The 27,264-nt window shown below is 42.9% G+C and overlaps 1 protein-coding gene across 10 annotated transcripts in view; it reads right to left on the bottom strand.

The window, feature by feature from the left end:
- Positions 1-27,264, bottom strand: part of ARHGEF9 (Cdc42 guanine nucleotide exchange factor 9) — a 259,935-nt gene that overhangs the window by 53,611 nt on the left and 179,060 nt on the right. For all 10 annotated transcript variants that reach the window (XM_048863961.2, XM_048863962.2, XM_048863963.2 and 7 more), the window contains 2 exons: positions 15,288-15,479; positions 3,346-3,525 (listed from right to left, as the gene is read on the bottom strand). In XM_048863961.2, the coding sequence (XP_048719918.2) occupies positions 3,346-3,525; positions 15,288-15,479 (372 nt within the window). The remainder of the gene's footprint in view (positions 1-3,345; positions 3,526-15,287; positions 15,480-27,264) is intronic.

The following is a 27,264-nucleotide window of genomic DNA, read 5'->3' as shown; positions in this document are numbered from 1 at the left end:
GCAAGCTGTGGTTGCTACCTAATGATGCAGAGGAAGGAGACGCTTACTCCTTAAACACACTTGGCCAGTAGTGCAATGCTTATTACATAATCGGGTGGGACCAAAAATCGCATTCCCTTCATGCTGTACATGATGGGAAAATGTCATTCCGACCCTTGCATGTGATCAGTTTGCACACTCTGCCTTTTGTACTACCTGTTTTGCTCCAATTTTACTTCCTTAAACACAACAGGCTTCCTGGATAGAACAAGAACCTGGGAATCAGGAAACATGGCTCCAGAACCTTTGTGAAGGCACAGAGACTCCAGACAGATGACCCTGTGCTTCCAGGGGCTCAAGGAATGTGGGAGTTCTGGGGAGTCAAACACCTTGCTTCCCTCCATCAGAATAACCTGGGGGAAACCCTTCAAGAAGAGCCTCACAGTTCTCCACCAACAAGCTCTCCCACCTGTCTGCAGGAGGGGATTAGTCCCCCACCATGAGGATATAGCCCGTAGTGAAACTTTCCCATGACTTCATACTATGAGTTTTCCAGTCTGTTTGCCCCTCTGCAGATTTCTAGCATGCTCATCACTGTAGTATCTCAGCACCACTGTTAGAGATATAAAGAGGGATGTTTTTATTACAATACTGTCCATCAAAAAAGAAAGGTGCTCTTGGCTGCAAAGGCCAGTGGCAATTAGGAGAAGCTGTGAGTGGTTTTAATGGTGTCCCACTGAAATGTCATTAATGTCTACAATGAGATTCTCTAATGAAACTGAAGTGTTGCTGAGGTGAAACGTAGCTCAGCCCAGGTACAACTCTAAGTAATGATGTTACACATAAAAGGATTCACATCCTGGATCTTACATAAGCTCCGATATAGCACTTCGTTCTCCCTAAAGGAAAGCCTAAAAAAGCAGAACTGCAATTTTCTTGACATATTTACAACACTGGCCAATTTATCAGCTCCCGCAATATACAGCTTATGTAACAGGCGAGATGGGGTGGGCTAAAGCCTCCAGCGCTATATTGCCAGCTACTGTGTTTTAGCATGAGTAAGCTATCTGCTACCTTGCTGTCACTATTAGGCAGCATGAGGCCTGGTGGGCCAGCAGCCTTCCATCCGGCAGAGAAACACAGTCACAAAGGGGGGAGGGGGATTATAAAGTCAGATGGGGTTGCATTCCTTGCACATGTGCTGTGTTTCTACAGCCAAGACTCCAAACATGTGTTTTCCTTTCTTGTGAATCAATCCATTGACAGCTTACATTGCAACAAACCGTTCCGCTCAGTTGGCATGCAATTAGAAATGCCAGGTTTCTTGGGTTGAGAGTTTTGTTTTAAACCCACCAATCAAACAACTCGGGTTCTTGACTTTAATACAGGTCTGAGAACAGATGGACATTTATTTTTAGAACCATTTTTTGAAAAAACTTTCCATATGGTGAGCCACGTATTTGTAAATTGCTTCCATACAGTTAAATCTTGGTCTCCCCTGTACCTGACGAACATAGGTATGTAGGAAATGCCAGACAGGATCAGATGTATAGTCCATTTCCAACTGTGGCCAGTACCCGTGGCTTCACAGAAGAGTGCAAGAAACCCTGCAGAAGGCCATTCCAGAATAACATGCCCACAGGGAGAGTCTTCCTAACCTATATTAGTCAGAGGTCAGCTTATGCCCTGGAGCATGAAGGTTTCTGTCCCTGCCAAAACTCTTGATTAAAAAAATAATCATTTAAAAGGTGTCAGACATAAAATTTATCTTGGAGGGTAGCCACATTATTATTAATAAATAAATAATAATAATAATCTCCTCTTCTGGAAAAGGCCTTTAGAATTAGATAGATGATGATAAACTTTTTGCAACATTTTTAAACTATCCTGTAATATTGAATAAAGGTTTCTATCCCTTATACCACAGGGTGATTTTAAAAGACAAAGGAAAAGATCTCACTGTTTATTAAATTCTATAGGTTATAGAAATAATTTCTATAGAGCCCTATTTCACTTCTGTGGAACACTATTGGTTGATTTAGATTAGATAACATTTTGATATGAGGGATACTGATGATACTTTGCAGTTATGTAATACGTTTGGAACTGTGGATCTCAAATCACTTTACCAAAATTAACTAATCAAGCTTTGCAACACATTTGTCAGGTAAGTAGCCATTTTATAGATGGGGAAATAAGTGATGTGACAGTCAGAAACAGATCCTACACACTTGTACTATTCTTTTGTATTCATCCTTAGCAATTTTCCCATGTTTCCAGTTTTTGAAGGATTCCTTTTTTATTTTCAGGTCATTAAAGAGCTCATGATGGAGCCATATTGGCCTCTTACAGTTCTTTCTGTCTTTCCTATGCATTGGGATAGTTTGCTATTGTGCCATTAATACCGTATTTTTGCCATTTCTCCTCAACACCTTTGTCCCTTAGATTTTCTTCCCATAGGAGTTTGTTAAAATCTGCTTTTTTGAAGTTCATTTTCCTTATTCTGCTGCTTTCACTCCTTCCTTTCCTTGGACTCATTAAATCTATCATTTCATGATCACTCTCACCCAAACTTCCTTCAACCTTCAGATTCACTACCAATTCCTCCCTGAAGTCTGAAATGGCTGTGCCTTTGCTTATTTCCACTTTCTGAAACAAAAAATTGTCCCCAATATATTACAAGAACTTACTGAAAAAATTGTGTTTTGCCATATTACTTTTCAAACAGACTGGGTCGTTAAAGCCCCCCATTACTACCAGTTTTTGTGGTTTGGCTTTTCTGTTATTTGCTCCAGAAATGGCTCATCTACTTCTTCTTCCTTACGTCCCCTTCCAGGATGCTGTCCCTGCTTTTTTCCCCTTTTATCTTCACCCTGAGACTTTCAACTGGTCTGCCTGTCACCTCCTTCTAGACCTCAGAACAAGTGTATTACACATCAAGAATATATACGCCTCCTCCCTTTTTTCCCTGCCTGTCCTTCCTGAACAAGTTATCCCCTCTATACCAATATTCCAGTCATGAGATTTATCCACGTCTCAATGATGCCTAGTAAATAATAATTTAGCTACTTTGTACTAATACTCCCAGATCTTCCTGTTCATACCTCGTACCCCTTGCAATTGGGTCGAGACATGTAAGACGTTGAGCAGATTCACTGACTGTTATCCCTCTTGTTGTTCCTGTGTTTCCTATGTCCTATAACCTTATGCATCACTTGTGAAGTTTGCCCATTTCTAAATCTAGCAACAAGAAACCAATAGTCAAGGTAGCCTCTGATCTGTAATCTGAGGAACCTGCCATCCAGAACAGTGATGATCCAGTTATGTAAAATGGCTTCTGCCTTCTCACTCCCTCCAAAAACTTACATGTTCCAGGAAACAAGGTCCAATTTCACTGAGGTGGGGGTCCTCATTGTTATATTGTTTCTCCAAGTCCCGGACAAAACCCATCTGAAACCTGTAGATATCTTCGATGTTGCCGAATATGACCTTTAACTGTTCATCGCTGAACATGTCTCTCCTCTTCCGGCACTGCTTTAAGTAACCCTGCAAGGAGAAAGAGGAGGAATTTGTAAAATAACCCAAACACTCACAATGCCAGATGGGCCTTGGAAACAGCAATGGACAAAAAAAGTTACTGTCCCCTGCACCCATGGAAGAGCCAAGCACAAGCCAGACTATGGCCCCTTGAAGCTCTGTGGCCCCTAGGGGTTATGGCAAGGCTGCTTCTTTGGAACATGGGCAGGGCCCTGCCATCCTGATAGGCTTGCTAGCCTTGGTCAAAAGCTGCTGTGGAGTACATGCTGATCCACTCAAAAGCAGGTATAGGGAGGGCAATACAGAGATCTACCCCGCCTTCCCTGAGCACTCTGCCTGCACCTTCTGTGGAAAGGGAGTACTCCTGAAAGGAGCTTAGCCACCAGTGCTCGGCACCTTCCTAGGTCTACCAATGCTGCAGAGAGGAGCAAGCCTCACGTTTGGTCCTTCATACCGTAAAGGGATTTGGTTACTCATTTCTGTCCCTGTCTGTCCCTTTAAAAATTACCACCATGCAAACAAATCCATTAGTTTTAGTTCTTGCTGCAACCATTGTCCCCAGAAAAGGTGCCACATTCTCACACTTTGATCAAGGGCGCACCATCCTACTGCGACAGCTGCCTCGGTCTGTCTTTCAATAGGCTGGCCACCCTCATTCCCCTCCACAGCCACAGTAATCGGCACTCGGAAGCAGCCATTCAAGCTGCAGAATATTCCATTAATGTCTGATTCTATGGTCTTGGTCTCATAACAGAGAGTGAATGAGCACATGATGCAACCATCCTTCCCATTGCTACTGCACTGAGCACAAGGTATCTGAGACCTACTGCTAGCCAAAGGCCTCTACAAATCTCATGGGACATCCCTGACTTGGAATGCTGTGTGGTTTATCCCACCATTATTTATTTGCCTGTGTATGAGAAACAAAGGCAGGAGGTTTTGCGGTTCTGAAAATGTCAGTGTGTGGGAACTCTGAATGTTAAAACAAAACAAAAAAATAAAGGTTTGATGGTGGTTTCAGTTTATTGGCTGCCTGATGAGGGAACAGCAGTGATGGAAGATAAAAGCCATAGTTAAATGTCATCTTGGAGGAAGAAAATAGCATCATTTTCTTTTCTCTTTCCCTCTCCTTTTTATTCTCCCAGATTCTCCTCAGTTACGCTAGTGCATTAAAGTCAGTGAGGTTGTGCCAGGGACGTTTCTCCCATTTTCTTGGCTATTGTTTTATTATTAAATAATGTTTTATTATTTAATGTATTATTTATTATGTGTATTCTAGGAATGCCTAAACTCCTAACTGAGACTGGGGTCCTGTTGTGCTAGGTATTGTACAAACAGAGTAAAAGACAGTCCCTGGCCTGGAGAAATTATACTGTAAATAAACTAGACAGATGAAGAATGGGAGAAAGAGGAAGAAGTATTGCCCCCAGATGGGACACTGAGTGGAGAGAGTTTAAGTGACTTCCTCAAGGCCACAAAGTGAGTCTGTGGAACAGCTGCAAACTGAACCCAGTTCTCCTAAATCCCAGTCTAGTGCCGCAGCTACCAGATCATCCTTTTTTCCTGTCCCTCGGCCTCTTATTATTACTATTAATTGTTGTTTGTATTACAGTAGTGCCTAGAGACCAACTGAGAACAGGCCCCATTGTGCTAGGCACTGTACAAACATAGATTAATAGACAGTCCCTGTCCTAGACAAGATAGGTAAGTATGGGAAAGGGTTAGAACACACAACCCTTTATTTGCCTTCCTACTTGCAGATAATTTTTTTCTTCCCAGTCCACCAATTTATCTGAGTATTCAGATCTAAGCTTTACCGGTTGAAGGAGCACAGTCTAGCACAGCGGGCACTGCCTGGGGAGGAAGGAGACCTGGGTTCTATTGCTATCTCTGCTACTGTCCTGCTGCGTGACCTTGGGCAAATCCCTTCGCCTCTCGGCATCTGTTTTCCTTCACACTGTTTGCTTGTGTTGTCTATTTAAATTGTAGACGTTGCTGGGCACAGTGGGGCCACACTCTCACTTGAGGCTTCCTAATTTTAAACAACAATAATAACTGAGGCCCTGTAAGTTGAAACCTTATACTTGTTTCCTCATCCCGCAAAGTAAAGAAAGGTGCTGGAAGGTTCAGCTGAACAGCTGAATTTGGGAACTGAGTCATGCAGATGAACCACTAGCTGGTGACACACAGCTGATGTTGAACAATGATAAATATTAGAAAGGGATAATAAACTGCACGTCAGGTTCACCAAGTGGTTTCCTGGAATGACGACTTTAAAAAAATGATGGAATTATAAATATGACTTGAGACATCCTGGCTAACGGCCAACTTCCTAAATGTCCAGTTTAGCTAACATCGTATCAGACCAGACCATAGCTGCCTTTGGAGACAATCCTCTCTTCCTCCCTTAGCCTAGGGTTTGATCATGAAATACATTACACAATTGATGAATCTGAGTCTCAGCTCTTCCAGGGACCTGCTTTGGAACTCAATTACTCATCTCCTTGGGTTTCCCCTCTCATTCTAAGGATGAAATGACCTGAAGAAGTGGAGCAGCCTGATTCACAGCCGAACAATTTTTAAGCTATGGCAGCTTTACAGCAAATAAATGACACAAGCCAGGTAGAAATCATGGGAATTTTTGCTATAATATTTTCACTCCCACGTGAGGATCTCAAAGCACTCTGCAATATGAACTGATTCTTGCAAACCACCTGTGAAGTAGGAAAGGATTATTATTCCTCTTTTATAAAACCATTCAGTGGGTGAATCACGCAAATGGGTTTCAGCCATTGCTAATTGGCTATTCACTGTGACCACTGCCTTGAATATTTTCCACACTCCACGTGCTATGTCACCGCTTGCCTAAGCCACATGCTACTCAGAGTAAAGCAGCAAATCTCCATAGAGATGTCAATCAAAGCCTGGGGAATGTAAATAAATAAATAAATGCAGCATTCAAACAAAGTTCCCGAGCCTTCTCTTGTATTTGGTTTCTACATTTGGATGGTTAGCTTCCAACGTGAGCAACCAATTGAAAGAGACCACTGATTATATATAATACACAGCAAGCACCAGCTAGAAGGCTGCAGAGTTTTTCCAGTAAATTTACTTTTGTTGCATAAAACAATGTCACCTTTCTGCCACTCATTCCATCAGGTTTGCTCAGGCTGGGGATAGCTGACTGATGAGCAGATGTTGGAGAACGCTTTGCTCAATGAAGACCTAAAAATAGCTGACAAACTGTCTCCTTTTAAAGTATTTTTTGATGTTGTCCCTGTGGAATAGCAAAGTTGGAGAATATTTGCAGGAGGTTAAGTGCTAAGTTTTCTAAGCCCTGGAGTTGGTATATAAAGAGGCATGGGATGTGACCCATCTTCCTTTTCTTCCACAGAGAAGGAGAGAGAAAACAGAAGAAGGAAATGAAACTGAGAATATACTAGACAAGCAATCGCTTGTGGGTTCCCCTCTTCCTAGCAGTGAGACAGTTCATTCCCCTCATGGACCATCCCCACTGCTTGGTTCTCAAAATATTTCATCCTGTAGGCCACCAACGTAGGGTCCAGAGCTTCTGATGAGCTATTGGGCTCTTCTGAGAGCCATTCTGGTATGCACATGCATCAATGGTAACCACAGGAACGAAGCTCAGGCTATGAGATGTGAAAAGAAACTTGGACAGTCATGACTGCATAGTACTTACTCAAATACCCGACTGTAGTGAGCACTGTATACAAAGTGCATAAGAACTGCATATCTGGACTCCTGTTCCCCCCCCATCAGCATAGTCATTCCTGTGACATGTACACTGTCAGTGCAAGGGGGTACAGTATAATACACACCAAACCCAGCAAGAGATAGCCAAATTCCACAAAAGAGAGCATAGAAAACCAGCATTACGATAGCAAAATGACATGTAAAATACAGTGTGAGCCGGCTCCAATACAGAACAAAATGACATGTACAAGTGTAACAAGGTCAGCACACGCCTCTCATGCATGCCCCCTTTTCTCTGATAGTGCCTGCAAACACTTCGTTTCGAGGGGGGAGGGGGGCTTTCTCTCGGTTAGGTGTGAACTTGCTTTTCTTTTTTGTTATTACATCAGGGTGGCACCTGCCTCTCGCGAGCACCCCCAGGCTGCTAGTTCTCTCGGCTTGTCTTTGGCAGCTCAGCCCTCCGGTCGAGCCGCACAGGCTGTCCCCCCTTCCAGGGTATACAGTCCAGTTTTTTTTTCAGCCCTGATATAGGGCTGTAGCTCTAAGGTTTCTTCCCCAAGGCACTGCCTTCTTCAACCACCCAGCCGGGACCCATCTCAGTACCCTCAGCTCTGGCCTCCCTACCTCTCACTCTCCCATCTGCAATCCCTGCAACATACTGCAGCTAAAATCACCTTCCTTGCCCACTACTTTGTTCATGTTACTCCACTGTTTGAATGCCTTTGCTGGCTTCCCAGAGTCATTCTGCATTAAGTATAAACTCCTCATGTTCATGCTCAAGGTTCTCCACAGTGTGACTCCTCTTTGTATCTCTGCCTTTTAGCTCAAAGGGAGGTGTCGGTGTACCGCACACCTCAGGATCAAAACTTTAGACTGTGAACTCTTTGGGGTAGGGACTATATCTTTTTATATGTCTGCAAAATGCCTTGTCCATCTAAGGTCTTCTATTCTAGATGGGACTAGAGTGCAGCATATGTTAAGGTTGTCTGACACTTCCCCACTATAAGACCCTATTTTTTGTTGTTGCTTATTACTTTCCCAAACTCTGTTTGGGCTGAAATTCTCTATGCAAGATGACTAACTTAAGCTACATTTGTTTATGAAGTTCTGAAAAATGGTTCAGCCATTTCTGAGAATGAGGCTAGGGTGGAAATACATTGTTTTGCCCAGAGTTAAAAAATTCTTGCAGTTGTTCTTTTGCGAAGCTCTAGTGCAGTGGTTCTCAAACCGCAGCCCAATTAGCACACAGCTGCAGCCCAGCTGTGTGCTAAAAAAAATCCGGTCCCAGCACACACGGGGCGAGGTTCGGGGTCCCGGCTGCCTGGCCCCGTGCACTGGGCTTTGCTCCTGCCCCGCTCTGTAAAGCAGTCTCTGGGACGGGGGCACTGATCATAGGGGTCTGTGAGGCGTTTTAGTGGAGGGAGGGCACTGTAGTTCTCAACCTGCAGCCCACACAACACATTGTGGGACACAATGATACATACATGGAGAACCACTGCTCTAGTTCTGCATACAGTCTGCTCTAGAGCCTCCGTACTGTGGAGCAAGGCTTGCAACGTAGCAAAGGGGTGACCTTTATGGCAAGGATATGCCTTTTGCTGCTCCACTGAAAATACACCCAAATTTGGCCAAGTTATAAGTCTTTGAAAAATCTCAGTTTAAAGAGGCAATGGGCAGCTTTAACACTGGCATTTCCTAACTCTTGAGCACTGGACTTTGCAATCTTAATGTTCTTTTAATGTTGTTTTTTTGGATCTAATAAATAATAGTCCTGTGAAGCTCCAAAACATATTGGCATTGGGTGTGTTCTGAGACTGGAAGCTGCAGGGCGAGTGCCCTGAATCACCCAAGACCTGAAGCAATCTAGTACAACTGCATTTCTTGAGATGTTTCCTTGATTTTAGATGATGTTATGTGATTACATCTTAGCAGCGAGACCTGGCTCATGCTGCTATACTCTATACTAAACTCAGTCCTGACTTTCATTAGCCAGGCATTGGCACCCTGACAGCAGGATTGTCTGGCTATGTAGACTCCCTCCTCAGGCCCTACGCTACCAGCACTCCCAGCTACCTTCGAGACACCACTGACTTCCTGAGGAAACTTCAATCCATCGGTGATCTTCCTGATAACACCATCCTGGCTACTATGGATGTAGAAGCCCTCTACACCAACATTCCACACAAAGATGGACTACAGGCCGTCAAGAACACTATCCCCGATAATGTCACGGCTAACCTGGTGGCTGAACTTTGTGACTTTGTCCTTACCCATAACTATTTCACATTTGGGGACAATGTATACCTTCAGATCAGCGGCACTGCTATGGGTACCCGCATGGCCCCACAGTATGCCAACATTTTTATGGCTGATTTAGAACAACGCTTCCTCAGCTCTCGTCCCCTAAAGCCCCTACTCTACTTGCGCTATATTGATGACATCTTCATCATCTGGACCCATGGAAAAGAAGCCCTTGAGGAATTCCACCATGATTTCAACAATTTCCATCCCACCACCAACCTCAGCCTGGTCCAGTCCACACAAGAGATCCACTTCCTGGACACTACAGTGCTAATAAACAATGGCCACATAAACACCACCCTATACCGGAAACCTACTGACCGCTATTCCTACCTGCATGCCTCCAGCTTTCACCCTGACCACACCACACGATCCATCGTCTACAGCCAAGCTCTGCGATACAACCGCATTTGCTCCAACCCCTCAGACAGAGACAAACACCTACAAGATCTCTGTCAAGCTTTCTTACAACTACAATACCCACCTGCAGAAGTAAAGAAACAGATTGATAGAGCCAGAAGAGTTCCCAGAAGTTACCTACTACAGGACAGGCCTAACAAAGAAAATAACAGAACGCCACTAGCGGTCACCTTCAGCCCCCAACTAAAACCCCTCCAACGCATTATTAAGGATCTACAACCTATCCTAAAGGATGACCCAACACTCTCACAAGTCTTGGGAGACAGGCCAGTCCTTGCCTACAGACAGCCCCGCAACCTGAAGCAAATACTCACCAACAACCACATACCACACAAAAGAACCACTAACCCAGGAACTTATCCTTGCAACAAAGCCCGTTGCCAATTGTGCCCACATATCTATTCAGGGGACACCATCACAGGGCCTAATAACATCAGCCACACTATCAGAGGCTCGTTCACCTGCACATCCACCAATGTGATATATGCCATCATGTGCCAGCAATGCCCCTCTGCCATGTACATTGGTCAAACTGGACAGTCTCTACGTAAAAGAATAAATGGACACAAATCAGATGTCAAGAATTATAACATTCATAAACCAGTCGGAGAACACTTCAATCTCTCTGGTCACGCAATCACAGACATGAAGGTCGCTATCTTAAAACAAAAAAACTTCAAATCCAGACTCCAGCGAGAAACTGCTGAATTGGAATTCATTTGCAAATTGGATACTATTAATTTAGGCTTAAATAGAGACTGGGAGTGGCTAAGTCATTATGCAAGGTAGCCTGTTTCCTCTTGTTTTTTCCTACCCCCCCCCCCCCAGATGTTCTGGTTTAACTTGGATTTAAACCTGGAGAGTGGTCAGTTTAGATGAGCTATTACCAGCAGGAGAGTGAGTTTGTGTGTGTATGGGGGTGGGGGGGATGTGAGAAAACCTTGATCTATGCAGGAAATAGCCCGACTTGATTATGTAAAGAGTTGTCACTTTGGATGGGCTAGCACCAGCAGGAGAGTGAATTTGTGTGGGGGGGTGGAGGGTGAGAAAACCTGGATTTGTGCTGGAAATGGCCCACCTGTTGATCACTTTAGATAAGCTATTACCAGCAGGACAGTGGGGTGGGAGGAGGTATTGTTTCATGATTTCTGTGTGTATATAAAGTCTGCTGCAGTTTCCACGGTAAACATCTGATGAAGTGAGCTGTGGCTCACGAAAGCTCATGCTCAAATAAATTGGTTAGTCTCTAAGGTGCCACAAGTACTCCTTTTCTATTAGCCTGTCAGATTCCTTCTTCCATATGACTCAATGTAGAATAATGCAATGCTTTCCCTGACATCCTAGAAATCAGAGTAGGGGGATTTGTAAAGTTTGCCTATGTCAGCAGCACTTCTGTCTCTCATCAGCTTGTTATCAGAAGACTATTCACTCTGCAGCATAGGATAACACCTCTGTGTTCACCCTGCAGCACTGACAGGAGATCAAGCTGTCCTAGCTATCTCTAAGTCTAGCCACACTCCACTTAAGCACAAAAGCATGCAGTCAAGTCAACTTATTTGGATAGAGCCTGGAGAGATTAAGCTGTCTCCCAGCCTTCTCGGAGCAAACCGATTGCTCTGATTTGCACACTTACTTTGAGCAAGGTGAGCTTCTCTCCTGCAACCTATCACATTTGCAAATGAGAATGCTCATTTCAGTCTTCTCTAGTTTACAAAGGCATCTGAACCCTTTATTGGTACTCCACCTTCTGGTAAGATTTATCCTACAATTCTATTTGGTATAATTCACAGCAAGACGAGAGTCATGGAGATAGACATCTCCTGACACAATGGGCCAGATCCTCAGCTTGTGTAAATCCATGTAGCTCCACTGAAGTCAGTGGAACTATCCCTATATACATCAGCTGAAAATCTGGCCCTGAAAAGCCCAGTGACATAGCTGGCAAGTGGTAAATTCAGATTTTCTTTTGTTGAACAGAAAAATGCCAGAGGAGGCAAAGAAACAATACACAGTAAAGCTGCTGCGATACTTCGCTGCTTGTTTAGGTCAAACACCTTTCATTGAAACAATATAATTGAATCAAACTGACTTGCCCCCAAATTGAAATCCCAAGATTCTTCCACAATTGAAAAAGCATGAAAAATCTCCCTTCTGCTTTGCCTCATCAGCAGAAACAGGACCAGTTTACGCAAATGAGATAAAGTCATTAGAAACTTTTCAGTATTGATTCTGCAGAGGTTGGGCACAGGACTGTTAAATTTTAAACTATCAGTGGCATGAATTCAAAGCAAAGGACTTTGATTATAGGTCTTTAAGACTAAGGGGAGGATGAAGCTCTGAAAGAAGAAGGATGGGTGAAGAGAGAGTGAATGAGCTGTAAAAAGAAAGGGGCTATTCCTTTCACTCAAAGGCAATCAATATTTGTCTGAAAACATTAGAAAAATGGATACATCTGGCTTAGAGAGTAGAGGTGGTCAGGAATTTTTCACCAAAACTTTTTTTCTCTGAAAATGCCGATTAAAAATCCAAACTTTTCCCAGGAAAGGGTCAGTTCTGACAAATTTGACCAGAAAACATTTTGAAAAAAGGTTTTGAAGTTGTCAAAACTTTTCATTTCAACATATTCAAAATAAGAAATTCTGGTTTTCCAGTCTGAAATGACTTTTCATTTTGAAATATAAGCTGATTATAGTAAAAATTAAAAATAAATAAAAATGATTGAAAGCTAAAGGAAATGTTTCAAAATTACTGAGATGAAATGTTTAGATTCCAACTTTTTATAAAAAAAAGACAACCCAGATTTTCAGTTTGTAAAATTTTTTGAGATTTTGCTTTTTCATCCTGATTGCGGGACAAGGACATTTTTTGAAATCTCAACAACTTTTGCAGCACAGGAAAACCATTTCCTTTCTAGCTGTGTTATGGTAGGAATCTGATTTCTAATTTTCATAGAGCTCATGGTAACAATATACTTCTATAGTACCATTTATTCTGACAGATCCCAATACACTTTAGAAACTATGGGCTAGATCCTCAACAGAGCTCCCCTGAAGTCAATGTAGCTACACCAATTTACATCACCTGAGGATCTGGCCCTATATATAAACCTCCATCCCTTAAATCCCCTCAACACAAATTCTAAATAGAAGGAAATGCCGAGGGACAACCTCTTAACCACATTCTAAGGTTCACCACAGCATGTTCCTTCTGACAATAACAGATTCCATCTCATCACAAGGAACTTACTTCTGCCTCCGACTTATAAGGAAGCATGGTACACGCAACACATTAACCTCTCTTACAGTATAACACAAAATTGTAATTATAACCTCATGTGTTACAACACGACACACTGCACACTTAACCTGTGTACATGTGTCAATCTGAATATTTGCTAATGTTGCTGAGGCTGTAATTAAGGTGTTGTGCTATATAGTGAAGGAGATTAATAACTTGTGTGTAGTTCTCCACACTGAAGATAACAGTTACTGTAGCTTAATGAAGGTTAAGCAGAGGATCTCAAGGTCCAGGCTTCAAACCTTGATAACAAGCAACCTGGGGGATCCTTTAGATTGTACATAATATAATTAAACAACTACATTTATTTAATTCGCACAGTGAGAAAATGTAGTGAGGGCACATGTCACTCCAATCCCCTTGGGGAGTTTCAATCCCATTGTAAATTAGAGGAAATGGCAGCCATTTTGAATAAAGGAAAGTTGTGAACATAATAGGAAAGATAGGCAAAAGCAACTGATACTAATCTTTCTTTAATTACACCCCCTAATGTCTTCACATGTACATTCAAAGGTAGCTGGCACTGAGTTTTAATTCTACGGAATGTCTGAAGGATAAAAATCTGGCCATTTGTTAGTAGGATGGGTATGAAAAAAAGTCAGAACATTTTCTTAATAGTCCCATTTTTAATTAATTTGAACTCAATTTTCAGCTAAATCTGTTCACATTTCAGTCCTTACTCATAGATATCACACACACACACACACACACAGCCATCCCTGCAGAGAGAAAGGCATTGCATTGCAAGCTGGATAGCTGTGGGAGGAGAGGTAGGTATGATCAATGAAAGTGACAATCCACCTACTTTTACAAAAAAACTGTCACAGGATCTTTAATGTCTATGGAGAGCAACAGGATCTTGGTTTTGAAGGTTTCAGCTGAATGATTTCTACACATTAAAGTGCTTGGAACTCAATCTACCTCAGAAGGAGCAGAACCTTCTCAGTATCCAGCCTTTGGTTTCAGGCATCCTAAGTATTGTAAGCCTGGTTATTTGGATATGAGGCATCCCCTTCCAGTAGATAAGGCTAGATGGAATAGTGGATTAGTGCAGGACTGAATTTTTGATTGTGGAAAGCCAGGTTCAACCAGGCTTACGTCAGCAGGTGAAAAGACTTTGGAGCCCTCACTCTAGTTTTGTACACAACTACAAACACATGATGACTTGGTACAGATACCTATCCGCCTGGCGTGGGAGTGGGGAGAGAGGCTAAGGACAAGAACAGAAAGCGATGATCCAAGTCAGGATGAAAGTAAATTCACAAAAGGCACAAGAGGGTGAGGCTGGCCTAGAGTGTGCTTATACAGAGCGGTCTGAGCATGCAGCACTGGAGTAGCAGTGGGAGCTTTGAGTCAGGATTAGGGAGCAGTGGCAGAGCTTTGTGGGGAGCCTAGGACTGGGATAGCAGTCGGGGATTGTGTTGCATTGGCAGAAATGTGTGGGGAGCCCGTGACTGAAACAGCAGGGTCGTGCTGAAGGCACAGGAATGTGGCAGACTGGCAAAGATGTTTGTGGGAGGGTGGGCGAATTTCAAAGCCCTTGTCTATGGCAGTTCCCAGCCACAGTTCGTAAAATCTCTTCTTTTATGGGTACCAAATAAAATAAATTCAATCATAAAAAATGACAACAACAATGAACTGTACAATAACCTAAAACAATCGTTTAATGTAGGAATTTCCCGTGATTTTTCCAGGTCTTTGAATCATTGGTGATGGTTAGGAATAAGCATTTTGTGGTCAGGCCCCAAACCTGGGTGAAAGAATAGAACAGTGTGGCTGGCCCTCATTTTCTTTTTGTTGATGACTGGAAGGAGCGTATTGCTCTAAAGGCTGATGTGATGCTTCACACGGTGGCTTGGCCAATCCTGTCCCTTAATGACCTTTCCTTGCACTTAAAAACAAGACTCAAGTCTCTTGATGAAGCCTGGAGATTCTCTCTCTTTCCCCACCACCTGCTTACAGTCTAGATATCTGGATCCTGGTCACACACTATTCTTCTTTGTTCTAGCAACTGAAGACTCCCCACAGCCCCCACGTACCTCACAAATGTCCTTGAGGTGTTTGATATAGTGGCGCTCTGTGCTCATGATTTCATTGATTACATTGGCTCTCATCTGGTCTCGGTTCTGAAGGGTTCTGCTGAGACAGAGGCAGTCGGCGCTTGGATCCAAATGGCCATTCTGTACTTCGCTGGTTCCTTCCTCTACTCCGTCTTCTTGGTTCACCCATAGCTGTGAGGAAGAAGAGGGAATGGCAATACATTTATTAGTAAAAGTATCAGGAGCCCAATTAATAAAAATAGGCATGGTAACAATGGGAAATTATAGAGAGGAATATTGGAGAAGAAAAATAGGGTAGCAACTTTTAGCTTTCAACACAGCTTGTCCTCTTGGATGTGGGCCCCACCTTCGTCATCCATGCCTGCCTTCCCTCTAGGCTAGACTCTTGCAGTGCACACTGCATGGATCTGATCTAGAAGGTCACTTTTAATCTGCAGGTAGAGCAGAAAGCTGTTACTCTCCTTCTGAGAAGAGAAAGCTAGAGGGGAGCATTTTCTACCTGTGCCCCATGCTCTGAATGGGATGCCACTCCAGATGCAAATGATATTCAGGGTGCTGATTATTAACTGCAAAGGTTCCAGTTACAATGGATAGATCTAAATTCATCCCTGCACCAGTGCAGAGCCCAGCATAGGGACCGAAGGGAACAGCATATGCCTTCCCTATCCTGAGGCTGCCAGCGGAAGGGGAACAGTTCAGCTGGTTAGGGCAAGGATTAGGGCTGCCCTACATTGCACTGAGAATGCCATAGCCAATATGGGCTTTATGTGGTTGTAGGGTAAATAGCTAGGAATGCTCCCCAGCCACACTTCCTCCTGCCTCTGGAACATCCACTATGTCAGTGGCTCCAGCTTGAGTCACTGTGGCCAGCCCTGCATCTCGCAGGAAGGCCTCCTGCACCAGGGTATTCCCTGCAGGATCTTAAAGCCCCTTTGAAGCCATTTTTTTGCACCAGCATAGCTGGCTCAAAGTGGCTGCAGTACAGGGCTGAATTCCCTTAATAAATAGATAACTTTATGTCAAGTCAATTTTGATCCCAAACATAAAATAATAATAATTTAATTAAATGAAGAAGATGGGGTCTAATTAACACTGTAAAGGTCATTGAACCAAAACAAACCCATACATAGAATCAACCCACTTTAAACAGATACCTGTGTCAGGCATATACCATTAAATCTCCTGTGTCTCATATAACACCATTTGGGATCTGCTGTGAAAGGAATAAATCTTTTGAAGGAGGAATAAGCTGTTTGCTTTCACCACAGAAGACTGATTTGAAAAGGGCAAAGTATGTCTGGTTCAGAAATCGGAATGTATCTGAACTTCAATTAAGTCTAAACCTTGATGGGACATTGTGGTTTACGTAAACATTATAGTATATGAGGTCTGAATGAATACTGATTTTCATTCCAATTGCAGTTTCCGCTGATCTTTATGTTTCTCATAAGAAACCTTCCTCAGCCAGAGTGCCCTACCTTAACATCAAGAGATTCTGTTGTGGGAATTGCACGATGGTCCATACCCAATTCCTGGGATGAACAGAATTTCTGAAAAGTGTTTGTGGAATGAGGGTGAGTTTGGATTGGCTGGTGAACATTCTCAAAGGGTTTGGATTGGCCAGTGAACATTCTAAAGTTGTATTGCTTGCAAAAAAAAACAACAAATAAGGGTTGCTATGTTCTCAAAACAGTAAACTTCCCTTTCATCGCCAAGTCAACATAGTATGCAGTGATCTCCCAAAATAAAAAGTATATCTGGCTGCTAGCTCATTCTTATGTCTGAGGAAAACCTCAGAGCATTTGCAAGTATACGAATCTAGTTGTTAATAAAAACCCTCCATTTGTTACATTTGCCGTAAACTAGAAACTGGGTAAAAGGCACTATTAACTAGAGCTGAGTGAATAATGAATTTTTTTGGTTTAGAGATCTACAAATTTACCTTAGTTGTGCAATTAATTGTAAAAAGTCTATAAAAGTTCATAAAATGTTACAATAACGTAGAACAAATGTCAATAAAAACTAAGTCAAGTTGATTTCCATAATGAATGTTATGAACAGGTGCAAAAGAACCAGATCGAGAAACTAAATTATGCCAAATAAAAAAGGCCATGTTGATATAATTCAAGGACCATGTTGAAATCATGCTAGGTTAAAGAAAAACAAAAACAAAAGGTGTGGAATCGGAAATTAACGAACCAAAATTGGTGTGTTAGATATTAGGCATAATTGGTGGACAAAATAATGATGCAGTGGGCTATTCCAGCCCATTGTGGGTCCTTAAAGAAAGAGATTTGGAGGGAGAATATAGAAAACCATATGAAAAGAAAGAAAGATGGAGGCTACTACAGCAAGGTTCACCGTCATGGTGGCCACCCCTTAACTCCCATTTCCTGAGACCCCGATCCTTCATTTCCCTAATCCTCAGGGACGTCCTAACCAGACCAATCTAAAGAGAGAGAAATGTGATGACACTGCACACCTACCCACTCCATCTGACCCCAAACACCACCTGAGATGAAACAGGATTGGTCTTTAATAACAGCAGCAAAATCAACAGCTCCAATCCATCTCAGCTAGCTTCTTCTCTTTCCCCCAATAGGCCAGTTATTACCATCTTTGATACCATCTAAGAGACTGTCCAACAAGGTTTTTCATTCCTTCTAAAACTCTCTCAAGTATAGGGAACAGGGGATGTTGTTAAAATTAAAGCCTTACTTAATACTTTAACATCTCAAATGCTTTAACTGTTTTCCCTTGTCTGTATCTTTAACAGGATAAAAGGATATTTAATAGCGTGTTTGCCATGGCACTAAGCAGGCTGAGGTCTCTATATACCAAAGCCTGGACCTTGTGTCACACTAATTAATGTTGGACACTCACTCCTTTGGTCCATATATTTCATACAATAGGACAACCAATAAAATAAAATAAAACAAACCAAACCTGGATCTATTTGAATTGAAAAACATTTTTTCATCAAATTGACGAACTAAAAGAATCAACCAAAACATTTTGAATTGACTCAAAACACTTTTCTTCCCTCCCTCCCCCCCAAATTTGGCTGTTTCTGGTGTTTTTCATCTTTTTATGTTTTTCTTTTTAAATTGGCCAAATTTTAAATTTTGAAAAGGTGACATAAAATGTTTTAAAATGGTCAAAGTGAAACATTTTGACTCTTTAAAAAAAATAAATAAATTTCCAAACCCAAACTATTTACCAAAGGCCCTCCAAAGTGCATTTTTTGACAAAAGAAGAAATAGAAAAAAAATTGTCCCACTTTACTTATCAACTCAAATAATACCCAGCATTTAGTGAATGTACAAACATTCTGTAAATCCCAAACTCAACAGAAACGTTCTCATGATAAAAACATTCTAACAGAAAGTTGTTTTCAAATAAACACATTTTCCTTTCCAGTGCCTCAAAAAAAAATTGCATTCCTGAGAACCTGTAAGTAAATCTACCTATAAACAAATATGAAACTGACTTTATGAATACTCATTGTCCAAGCTGAGAGAAAGGCACAAAGTTAAAAAAAAGCATAAAGAGTGAAGATAAAATTTATTTTTTTATTATTCTTTCAGATTTAATAAGCTAAATATTTATGGATAAGGAATTTTGTTTCCAATATATGATTTTTAAATTGACTGTCCCTTTAAATTGCCAAAGGAAAAAAATGGCACAACCTTTTTATTCTGGATTTTTTTCTGTTTTTCTAACTGATGATTACATTGTGCTCAGCAACATCTCTTTTATCACAGCTCCAGTGTTTTGTCTTCCCACAGTGAGCTTTAAAGGTCAAGGAACTGGAGATTTTGGAGAATACCCACCTCTTTGTGAGCACTTCTAATGATATAGTAAACACAAAAGAATAAAAATGTTCTTCTCAACAATAAGGGAAAAATTATCCTTCCTGCTATACTTGCCAGACGTCTCAACCACAGAGTAGGCAGTTGAGATCTTCCTCAGGGATAAGAGATCACAGGAACACAAGAGAATCATGCTGGGGCCAAGTGAACCACAACACAGAGATCCACATGGCAGATAAGAGAACTGACATATGCAATAGAAAGCCTCACTTTTCCCCATTTATGCAGTACAGTTACTTTTTCCACTTAATCTGGGCTGTGACAACTGACTGGTCATTTTCATTTTTGGTTTAAGTTACTTTGAATTTCTAATTCTTAGGCACTAGGATACCAAAGTGATGATAGTGGCCCAAATGCCTGGAGAGACAGACAAATGTTGGGTACTTCAGATTGCTGGAAAGGAATGTTTACAATAAAATAAATAAATACATACATAATCCAAGTTTTAGCTACTATTTTAAAACAATTAAAGAATTCTGTGCATTATAAGGGTTTTTTACACACATACATAAATTGTGATACTAAAGCAATATTGACAGGCCCACCTTTTTAACAAATGCTAGTAATAGTTTCCAGTTATACACAACTTGATCCTGTGCCCACTGAAATCAATGGAAACACTCCCACTGATTTCAGTGAGAGCAGGATTGAGCCCACAGTGAGCTGTATCCGCGAATCATAAAGCACTTTACAAACATGAATAAAATTACCCGTCTCGCTATGAGAGAGGCAGTATGGTCTAACAGATAAGGCACTGGACCATGACTCACAGGAAAAGGCCTAATGGGTGACCTTGGGCAAGTCACTTCATCTCTGTGCTTCTGTTTCCCCATAGTAAAAAGGGGATAATGACACTCACCTCTTGTGTAAAGTGCTTTGAGATCAAAAGCTAGGTATTATAACAGCTAGGAATTATTATGATGATGCAAGCTCGACTGGCTGTTATATTGTCTGTGCCTGCCTGCATAGAGACATACAGAGGAGTAAGAACACCTCTTTTACCCCTGTGTGGGCTACCCAGACATTGAGTAAATTACAATGCACCCCTCTAGTCCCTGACAGCACTGGGTCAGGACACTGTTCCTCGGTGCAGAGGACGCACCCTGCACACCACCTCTTGCTCAGGACTGTGCCTAAAGACACAATCTAGCTCAGTGTTATTATAACCACTTTACATATGAGGAAACCGAAGCAAAGACCACATGCCTAGTGATCCTGGCCAATCCAGGAATAGAATCCAGGTGTCTTGACTATTCTAATCATCCTACCAACCACATCCTCTCACCGATGTCCCTGCCATAATACTGCAGATTTCCCTAGCATTGCCTTGTGATGCCGTAGTTATTACTGCACTTCAGGATGTCTGAGGCACCTGGGGATCTTGGCAGACTAGAAAGTGAAGTGAAAACAGAAGCAGTCCCTCCTTCCCTCAAAACAACACCTTTGTTCTTTTGTTATATAAGGAAACCATACACTGACTACTAATGCTTTGTACCTGTCCCCATGTCAATAGACCCAAGAGTCAGTTTAATGTCTTGTGTGATGGAGCAGAAAAGAAACACAGTGAATACACCTGTCAGTTCCTGTTCTTTATGTTCTAGTACATGCAAGGTGGACCAGGGGAGTATGGATGCAGAATCGTTGCCCCCTTCCATCACAATAATGAGTCCGGCAGCAGCAATGCCAGGGCCAAACACAATGATTATTGCAAAGGGCAAATGTGGCATTTACCTGGCAGAAGCCATCAGCAAGCCCCATGTTAAGAAGCAGTGTAAGTCCAAGACATAACTGGGCAGTAATTAGCAAAAAGGAGCCAAATGCTAGTGTAGAGAGGGGCTAGACACCCCTGATCCCCTATTGCTAACCTCCGCTCCCTCCTCATACCGTAGGGGGGGATTCACTCTGAGGCAGGGCAAGCAGCAGTAGCTCTGTTTGCCCCCTCCGGGTTTTCTGCTGGGTGGGACAGCTTTTATTTCCATAGGAGATCTCTGCCACAGTGGAGGCTGCTGAAAAGATGGGCTTGAATCATTCCATCTCCTGGTAAACTTGGCCATGCTCTGTTTCCCACCCAGCACCACCCACTTTTCAGGCTGTGTAGGGTTCCTGGCAGAGAGAAATTTCCTTGGCCAAGGGCATTTTGCAGGATTTCTGCCAAATGGCCAGAACTGGAACATTGGGTTGATGACGCCCTTTGTTCCCTCTGCCTGGGTGCCTGACGCACTGGATTGGAGCTCAAGCAGAAGATGCAAAACTCAGCTATACAGAGCCTCCTTCCCAGCACCTGAAAATGAGATAAGAAAACTGCCCCTGAACAGAGTCTGCAGGGACAACTGATAGCCAGTCGCATAGCATGGTTCTTCCCAGTGGGGCTATTCCTCCAGCAATGTGAACAGTGCATCCCCCTGTGTAAGAGCTCTTTATAGAGACTGGAGGGAGCAATCTTGCACATACACAAGCAGAGAAATGTGTTACACTGAAAAATAAACCACCGTGTCCTGCTTCTGAGTAACTTGACATGGTGGGGGTAGGCTTTCAAAGTGTTCTCTGGGGGCTGTTTTAGCTACATTGATCACACTGATTTTCCTGGGGGGCAGCTGGGGCGGGGGGGGGGGGGGAGGGAGAGTACGCTTTAAAGACCATGGGTTCATGCTTGGAATAGAAACAGGGCTAAAATTCTAGAACAAAGAATTGCACTGGTGCTCTGTTGGGAGAGAAATCCTAGTGATGGGATCATCATTATTCAAACCCAAACCAACCTGATCTCCTTCTTTGAGAGAGTAACAGATTTTTTAGATAAAGGAAACGCAGTGGATCTAATTTACTTAGATTTTAGTAAGGCGTTTGATACTGTGCCACATGGGGAATTATTAGTTAAATTGGATAAGATGGGCATCAATAGGAAAATTGAAAGGTGGATAGGGAATTGGTTAAAGGGGAGACTACAACGGGTCCTACTGAAAGGTGAACTGTCAAGTTGGAGGGAGGTTACCAGTGGAGTTCCTCAAGGATCAGTTTTGGGACCAATCTTATTTAATCTTTTTATTACTGACCTGGGCACAAAAAGTGGGAGTGTGCTAATAAAGTTTGCAGATGATACAAAGCTGGGAGGTATTGCTAATTTAGAGAAGGACAGGGATACCCTACAGGAGGATCTGGATGACCTTGTAAACTGGAGTAATAGGAATAGGATGAAATTTAATAGTGAGAAGTGTAAGGTCATGCATTTAGGGATTAATAACAAGAATTTTAGTTATAAGCTAGGGACGCATCAACTAGAAGTAACGGAGGAGGAAAAGGACCTTGGAGTATTGGTTGATCATAGGATGACTATGAGCTGCCAATGTGATATAGCTGTGAAAAAAGCTAATGTCATCTTGGGATGCATCAGGAGAGGTATTTCCAGTAGGGATAAGGAGGTTTTAGTACCATTATATAAGGCACTGGTGAGACCTCACCTGGAATACTGTGTGCAGTTCTGGTCTCCCATGTTTAAGAAGGATGAATTCAAACTGGAACAGGTACAGAGAAGGGCTACTGGGATGATCCGAGGAATGGAAAACTTGTCTTATGAAAGGAGACTCAGGGAGCTTGGCTTGTTTAGCCTAACTAAAAGAAGGTTGAGGGGAGATATGATTGCTCTCTATAAATATATCAGAGGGATAAATACCAGAGAGGGAGAGGAATTATTTAAACTCAGTACCAATGTGGACACAAGAACAAATGGATATAAACTGGCCACTAGGAAATTTAGATTAGAAATTAGACGAAGGTTTCTAACCATCAGAGGAGTGAAGTTTTGGAATAGCCTTCCGAGGGAAGTAGTGGGGGCAAAAGATCTATCTTGCTTTAAGATTAAACTCGATAAGTTTATGGAGGAGATGGTATGATGGGATAACATGGTTTTGGTAATTAAATATTCATGGTAAATAGGCCCAATGGCCTGTGATGGGTTTTTAGATGGGGTAAGATCCAAGTTACCCGGGAAAGAATTTTCTGTAGTATCTGGCTGATGAATCTTGCCCATATGCTCAGGGTTTAGCTGATCGCCATATTTGGGGTCGGGAAGGAATTTTCCTCCAGGGCAGATTGGAAGGCCCTGGAGGTTTTTCGCCTTCCTCTGTAGCATGGGGCACGGGTCACTTGCTGGAGGATTCTCTGCTCCTTGAGGTCTTCAAACTACAATTTGAGGACTTCAATAGCACAGATATAGGTGTGAGGTCTTTTTTAGGAGTGGTGGGTGAAATTCTGTGGCCTGCATTGTGCAGGAGGTCAGACTAGATGATCATAATGGTCCCTTCTGGCCTAAATATCTATGAATCTATGAATCTATGAACCTTCAAAATCAAACAGAGCAAATGTTCATATTAAACCCTCAGCTCATGCCAGCTAAAGTTCTAAGTCTCTCCTCATATTATCCTCTTCCCATCATTAAAGTGCTTCTTGCAGGTCAACAAATTCAGACTGGCAAAGTCTCCATACCAGATTGGGACCGCACTGTTGTCAATCTCATGGTGCTATTGCAAGTCTTGCAATATTGGATGTTTTTCTTAAAGTAAAAAGAAAAGGAGGACTTGTGGCACCTTAGAGACTAACCAATTTATCTGAGCATGAGCTTTCGTGAGCTACAGCTCACTTCATCGGATGCATACTGTGGAAACTGCAGAAGACATTATATACACAGAGACCATGAAACAATACCTCCTCCCACCCCACTCTCCTGCTGGTAATAGCTTATCTAAAGTGATCACTCTCCTTAAAATGTGTATGATAATCAAGTTGGGCCATTTCCAGCACAAATCCAGGTTTTCTCACCCTCCCCCCCCCCCCCCCCCCCACACACAAACTCACTCTCCTGCTGGTAATAGCCCATCCAAAGTGACCACTCTCTTTACAATGTGTATGATAATCAAGGTGGGCCATTTCCAGCACAAATCCAGGTTTTCTCACCCCCCCCTCCAAAAACCACACACACAAACTCACCTTCCTGGAGAGTGATCACTTTAGATAAGCTATTACCAGCAGGAGAGTGGGGTGGGAGGAGGTATTGTTTCATGGTCTCTGTGTATATAATGTCTTCTGCAGTTTCCACAGTATGCATCCGATGAAGTGAGCTGTAGCTCACGAAAGCTCATGCTCAAATAAATTGGTTAGTCTCTAAGGTGCCACAAGTCCTCCTTTTCTTTTTGCGAATACAGACTAACACAGCTGTTACTCTGAAACCTTTCTTAAAGTACCAGCTCCTGGAGGCAGGTCATCATGTGAGAATCTCAGCTGTCATTCAAAAACAAAAAAGGTAAGTTTTTGGTCCTTGTGCTTGTAGACAAGAGTGTGAAAGCATGAACCCCAAAGGCTCAGAATCCAAAAGGCAAATAGGAATCCAACATTTATTATTTTTAAAACTCTCATGATGTTTAAGTCAATCTTGTGATTTTGGAGGCCTAAGTCACGGTGTTTGAATGCTTGGAGTTCACAATATGAGGACCCCTGTGATGACAGGTTTTTGCATCAGCTGTCTGCTATTTTCTATTTGGTTTCCTATACAAAAAAGGTTAAACGTGTAATTTTTAGTCTAGCTGAGTTCTATTTTGGATTGAGGAAAAACAACAAAGAAAGAAAGAATGAAGGTACAGTCTCCAGACGAGAGAAAGCAGAATATGTCCTTCACTTTAGTATGATCCAGCCTGAACTGCTTAAGAACACAGCAGGCAGCGAATTTCCTTTCATTTAAAGGTGCAAGACACAGAAAACAAACATAACTCACAGTTACCAGCACATAGCCTCTACAGCACATACTCTACATTTTGTGCCTCTGATTCAAAAGGAGAGGCCATCTCTCATGGTATTTCAACATTTTTGTTTCTGATCTTAATCTCTGGACATTTTTGCACTTTGGGAACATTTGATTAACATTTTACTGGGTTTGGTTTTGTTTTGTTCTAGGTTTGATTGGAACCAGAATTCAGAAGTATCAGGAAACTCTATCAGTCTTTTCTCACAAGAACTTCAGCCTCGTTTTGCTAACCCTAAAGGTTTAGACCTTTTGGGGAAGCATTCTACTTTTTAAGTGTTTATCTGCATTGATCCAAACTTTCCAGAACTCCTATGTTCACTTGGCACTGCATAAAACCAGCCTTCCCTTGCTGTCTAACCTTGATGCCTGTACAGAGTGGTTAGCAATTCTGATAAGAGTTGTTCTTTGAGAGAAAGGATCATTCTATGGTCTGGCTTGGAACTCGGGAGATCTGAGTTGGATTCAAAGCTCTGCCACATATTTCCCATGTGTTCTTGGGTTAATCACAATCTCTCTGAGCTTCTGGTTCTCCAGCTGTCAAACAATCCTTCCTACTAGGCGGGTGTCTTACGAATGTTTTTGAGGTGTTCAGGTGCTATGGTGAAGGGGGACATAGAGAAGCTTATACATAAACTGAATGTAGACTATAGCTTTGGGAATTCAATTGCTTTTGTATGAACCCTCATTTCCTTCTGTACCTTCTTGCCTGGAGGTTACTGCTGAGAAGTAGCTGTGCCGCGTTCGGGCTGGGGAGGGTTACACACAGTCGCTTTGCCAAAGTGAACCACGTTAGCTCTTTTGAGTTAAAACTCACTTTATTATTGAATGCAGGGGGTCGTGAAATGTTATCCTGTGGGTATGAGTAAAGGGCAGCAGAACTGTGCTTAGCATGCCCTGATTAAAGGGCTCACCCTCAAGGGAACCTCACTTGTTAAGCAAGGCGTATGGACGCCAAATGCCAGTGAAAAACCAGAGTGGGTGGGGACAGGTGTTCCTAGCAGGTGATGTGGACTCTGTTTAAAGAGTCCCAGACACCATTTGACACTCTCCTCCAGCGTTTAAACTTAAAGATGGAGCTGCTCAAACTCTGAGAGCCCTTGTTTCTGTTCAGTGATTACTAGAGCTGAAATCACGGAGGGGCAGGTCTCGGGGCTAAGCCTCAGTCCTGGTGCGGAGTCCGCGTTGCAGTGAGACAACTCGGAGGCTGCCCCCTAGCAGAGAGATTCCCCACTCCCCAGTGGGGCCACGAAGAACTGGGCTGAGTGGTGGAACATTGGAAGGCGGCAACAGAGAGGTGGCAGACAGGGAGCGGCAAGCCGCAGCAGCGAGAGCGTAACAGCGACGGAGGGGGCAGAGAGAACAGCGGCAGCCGGCGGCCAGCAGCAGCGGAGTCCAGAGGCTCTGGCGGAGACGGCCGCAGAGACAGCAGCAAGCCAGCTGCAGAGGCGGTGACCAGCTGCGCACAGCAGCAGCACTGGAGGCATTGCTTGAAGCCCCCCCCCAGCGCCTTTCAGGGGTGAGAGGTGAAGCCACACGGATGCACCTCTAAACTCTGGGTCTTTGCTGACCATGCACAGCCAACTGGGAGCGGGATGCAGCGGCGGGACAAGGAGCGCCATGTTAAAGGGACTTGCACACCACAAGATGGGACACTGAGCCAAAGGACACTGGGTTTACTTATGGTTTGCATGCTTTTGCGTCACTGTTGCAGTGTTTTCCCAAATTAATGCTGAGTTCCCGTTCCCTTTGAATACAAGTTTTCTTTTATTATAAACAGACTCAGCGCTGGAGAGTGGGTGTGGGCTCAAGTTGGTTCCATTTTGTATTGTTAAGAGGAACTCCTACATCTTGAACCTGGCCCTTGTTGCTGCCGGCACCACCTGGGGTTACAGCCCATTGACTCCAGCTATAGCAGCACTGGACCCAAATCATTTGGTTACAAAGGCTATGGAAATTTTTAATGCGGATTTTAAAAGAAACTGCAAACACTTTAGTGCCCTCCTTTTTCCAGCTTCATCTGAGATTTCCATTCTTCCCTAGCCCCAGTTCACGGCAGCCACCAGGCCCTGGGCTTGGGTGCCTTTCACTCAGACAAGGAGATCTGGACACAATTTTCTGGACTGCCTGCCATCACTCCCACTCAGTGTGCTCTTAGGTCGTCTCTCCAGGCTCCCATCCTCTGTCATCATAGGGAATTTGGGCCAATTACCAGGATCAGGAATAAGCCTGGATCATCAGCCTGGACTGCTATACCCAGCACTATTTTGTCCTATGAAAAAATAGCAGCAGCAGC

Source organism: Caretta caretta, chromosome 9, assembly GCF_965140235.1.
Source record: "Caretta caretta isolate rCarCar2 chromosome 9, rCarCar1.hap1, whole genome shotgun sequence".
Taxonomy (NCBI): Eukaryota; Metazoa; Chordata; order Testudines; family Cheloniidae; genus Caretta; species Caretta caretta.
The sequence above is the reverse complement of the archived record's forward strand: the minus strand, read 5'-3'. Positions and strand labels throughout refer to the sequence as shown.